At 35.2% G+C, this 4,166-nt stretch overlaps 1 protein-coding gene across 4 annotated transcripts in view; it reads left to right on the plus strand.

Annotated features, from left to right (window-relative positions):
- Positions 1-4,166, plus strand: part of LOC100533528 (gelsolin) — a 55,709-nt gene that overhangs the window by 37,000 nt on the left and 14,543 nt on the right. For 3 of the 4 annotated variants that reach the window (XM_013083598.2, XM_013083599.2, XM_035970261.1), the window contains exons 2-5: positions 628-699; positions 1,481-1,561; positions 2,222-2,295; positions 3,166-3,240. In XM_013083598.2, coding sequence (XP_012939052.1) covers positions 693-699; positions 1,481-1,561; positions 2,222-2,295; positions 3,166-3,240 — 237 coding nt within the window. In that variant the 5' untranslated portion in view covers positions 628-692. 4 annotated transcript variants of the gene reach the window in all.

The raw sequence follows: 4,166 nt of genomic DNA on the forward strand, positions 1-4,166 counted from the left end.
GCTTTGAAGGTTCTCCACCCATTTGACTCTCACCTTTTGCAGCTGGGCTTTAAATTCCCGAACTCTGCCTTTCGAAATAACTGAATTCCCTACAGTCAAACCAGTATAATATGTCTACCCATTGTCAAGGGGAAAAGTTATCATTTAAGACAGCTGGTCTACTTGGACAGTGTCTTTATAATATAGAAAAAAGCAAGGGGAGGAGATTGAAGTGGATTTTTATAAAATATAGATGATTTTCTTAGACATGTGGTCGAGAAGGCAGGTTTGAATGTACATTATGTACTTTAGGTCGACTATAACAATGAATTATATTGAAAGGAGCATTAAGCCCCAACGTGCACAAGTGCTCATCTCGCTCTGTTATATCAATCTGCTTTTATTCAGTGACAGCAAAAGATTAATTCCAAGTGGGTGATTGGCAGGTGCTCTGGTGTGGTTTGCTTCTTCTTTCCTATCAAACGTCTATTGTCTTTATCTTCCCTCCTTCTTTTTTGTGTTTGTTACTCTCTTGCAACACTTCTAATCTTCGGCACTTATATGACCTTTTTGTGTTGCAAGAGCTGCAAAACACTTTCTAAAACTAAAAACTAAATTAATTCCAATCCTTTTCTCCTCACTTTTCAGAGTAAATTGATTGCCACTGCTGCTCGAGATTTGATTGACATCATCTTCAAACCCAAAAAAACAAGATGTCAGGTACGGTGTCACTCATATTAATTGTGGATAGGTAATTAATGTTTGACCTTTTTAATGCAAGTAGCAAGAGAATTTGAATGTTTAAATACATAAATGTCATTTTAACTCTTTTGATGAGGTAGGGTTGACTTTTATATCTTTGCCATGATCTGAAGGTAGTTTAAGAGGGAAGTTTGGCAAAGGGTTTTCTGGCGTAGTGTAATGGTTAAACTCTTCATCATTGCGTGCAAATGGCATAAGTTTGATTCCCAAATTCGGAAATTTTTTGTTCTTAAATTTTATTTCATTTTAATTCCATATCTACATTTTTATGAAGGGATGTGCAAGGGCTCAGCCCGTGTTAGCCCTGACATACAGAGTTGGAGCAGCTCACCTCCTGAATAACTTGTATTGTGTCAATGGGAGTATGAAACATTTAAAAGTACAATTAATTCTGCAGTGGTCAGTTATCTTCTAAGAAAAGGGGATGTTCTCTCAATTCTGTTCTCTTAAGACTTGAACACACTGTTATTATTGAATTTTAATGAAAGTAATATATGATTAAAAATGGTTTTGTATACTTGCATGTGTTTTTACGGTCCTGTACAGCCAAGGAAAATTTCCCTCTGGGATAATAAAGTACTATCTTATCTTATCTTTTATCTTCTCTTATAAATATATATATATATATATTATCTTATGTGTGAAAATCTCTTATTGTGTCGAGAAGTGCATTTATCTCTTTCAAGAATATAAACACTACCTATATGTGGCTTCATTTCTCTTGTTGTCTACTCCGCAGGACTTGTAAAAGCCAAGAAGTATGACTGGAAAGATTCAAATTTGGCCTTGTTTGGATCAGATGTAGAGAAAAATGTAAAGAGTAAGTTCACCTTTTATGATGCATATAATTCAACCATGTTTTGCAGAAAACTGTGATTGAGTTTGGATATTCTCTCCCCCCCTCTCCCACCTTCCCCCAAATTCCACAGTGTTTCCTGTCTTCATCTTCTTTCTCCTCCTCCTCCTCCTCCTCCTCCTATTCCTCCCCCCCTCTTTCATCTTGTCTTATCCCTTCTTCATCATCCTCCTTCTTTTCCTCCCTCCTCTTTCTTCTCCTCCCCCTCCTCCTCTTCCTGGATACTTCAACCAGTACTATATAAAACAATCATCATCATCATCATCATCATCATCATCATCATCATCATCATCATCATCGACATTGTCACGTCACCATCATTATCAGTTAGTGCCATCTGTATGAGAATGATAACCAGTTGACACTGGAAAATCTTGTCAATAGCTTGAATTCTTTTTTTTTTTTTTTTACTATTACTTTAATTGTTCAATGAATGAGTAGTACAGTACATTTTCTCCCAAGTTTTTTACATGCATGAATTTAAGTCTTTTTAAAATGTCAGGGTGTGAAGACTGTGAGAGTTTTTACGTTTTAATGGAGATTAGTTTTATCTTTTCTGAGGGACAGGTATGTAGTTTTATACTAGAATTAATTTGTTTTCTTCTTTTTCTCTGTTTTGTGTAGAGGAATCGGCAGAACAAGAACCAGCGTGGAAAAATGCTGGCAGTCAAGTGGGAATACAGATCTGGAGAATTGTGGTATGCTTTTAGAAACTGTTCCGGATCACTTTGGAGCATCAGACTCAACTCAAATGTTTGCCCCCCCCCAAAAAAAGAGAGAGTCATTAAGATAAAAATCCAGACAAAAATATCGCTACCGGCATGTGGAAATAGTTCACTGGAGTATTTTTTTGTGGGAGAAGTTTGAGGTTCTGAAGCTTAAACATTTGAGCAAGAGGAGGGCATCATGTAAGATCTTGACCATCTGGAAAGAAAGTATAAATTTATCATCTAAACTATATTTGACATCTAAATTAGTTGTGTAACAAAATGAATCGACCCTGAAAAGAATAATTTAAGGTTGGCAGAATATTAGGAGGGTCAGGTTATGAATGTCTCTCTGGTTGTTATTGATTTACTGTAACATTGTAGGGCCTACATGATCTTAGCAAGGTTTAAACTTTGAATTTGAAGACTTCTTTCTCATTTTTTAAAGAAGAATGAGATATACTTTAGTGGTTAGCCTACCAGACTCATAATCGTGAGATTGCGGGTCCGGGGATTCAAACCTCAGCTCAGTCCAATGTTTTGTCCTTAGGAAAGGCAATTTACATGAATTTCCCATTTGGTTCGGTCCTTTCGGAGATGGATGTTAAACTCGGAGATCTTGCCTCTTAAATAACCTAGTAGTGTTAACAGGGGCGTTAAATGTATACCATTTGATTTTGATTTGAGATATACTTTGTCTTTGTTCAGAGCATCAATTGAGTGTGACAATATTGCAATAATGTATAAAATATTCCTTTATACAGAGTTTTCCAAATTTCTGTGGATGCTAACCATGTTTCAATAACAATTGAAGCCGAGCATTTACTAATAATATCTATTGTTGTCATCATCCTCTTTTAGAAATTCAAGGTTCAGCCATGGCCCAAAGAGGATTACGGAAAGTTCTTCGAAGGAGATTCATACATCATTCTGAACGTAAGTCTTATCTTTCAATTGTTATTTTGTTTTGCTCTGGATTTTTTTAATTCTTTTGATGCGTACTGTAGATTTTGCTTTTATTTAACCCCCTTATTCATTTTTGGACGGGTTTTTTTTTTTTACTTTAATTCTTTGATTGTTTCATTAAGTTTTTTGTTTGTTTGTTTTTTAATGTGAAGGATACATCAAGGCTTCTATTTCAGAGCATGTTTAATTGATATGGTTCTGAGTTGTTGGATATTGCTGTCCTTTCATGGGCACATTCGTGTTAGCAATTTGATATGACCACTTGAACAGCACTTTATGGAGGTATGGGGTTTTAGGAAGAGAGTCCTACCAATCAATTTGAAGACTTTTGGCCTGTTTATTTTATGGAGTTCTTTTGTTTCAATTCAGTTTTTGTACTGTATTTTTTAATTTTTTAATTTCATAGATCATTTTTTTCCTTATTCTTTAATTAACTTCAATATTTGTGTTTTTTAATCTTTTAATTGATTACCACTTGTTTACTTTTGGTTGCGGTATGTGTGACATCCTAATTTGCGCTTTAATGTACTTACTAACCCTTCTAGACTTATTATGATGAAGAGGAAGCAGTAAGTTTTATATATTGTTAAATGTCTTGGTGTCCATGTAAACTGTTGTTCTCAAACATTCTTTCTGTCTTCTTACTCATTGTTTTGAGAACTCATTTTAGCATAATTCCCCATTGAATGTACCTGAGATCCTTCCAGTGTTGTTTCTTTTTTGTTCTATTAACAGTCACCTAAAGTTTGGGAATCATAATATGTCATTTTAAGAATTACTTTTATGTGATGTAATTATATTGTGAACGTACACTGTGGTTTGTCTGCTTCTGAGTGTCCTTAAACACACACACGCGCACACGCGCACACGTGCACACGCACACACACACACACACA

This window comes from Aplysia californica, unplaced genomic scaffold, assembly GCF_000002075.1.
Source record: "Aplysia californica isolate F4 #8 unplaced genomic scaffold, AplCal3.0 scaffold00244, whole genome shotgun sequence".
Lineage (NCBI taxonomy): Eukaryota > Metazoa > Mollusca > Gastropoda > Aplysiida > Aplysiidae > Aplysia > Aplysia californica.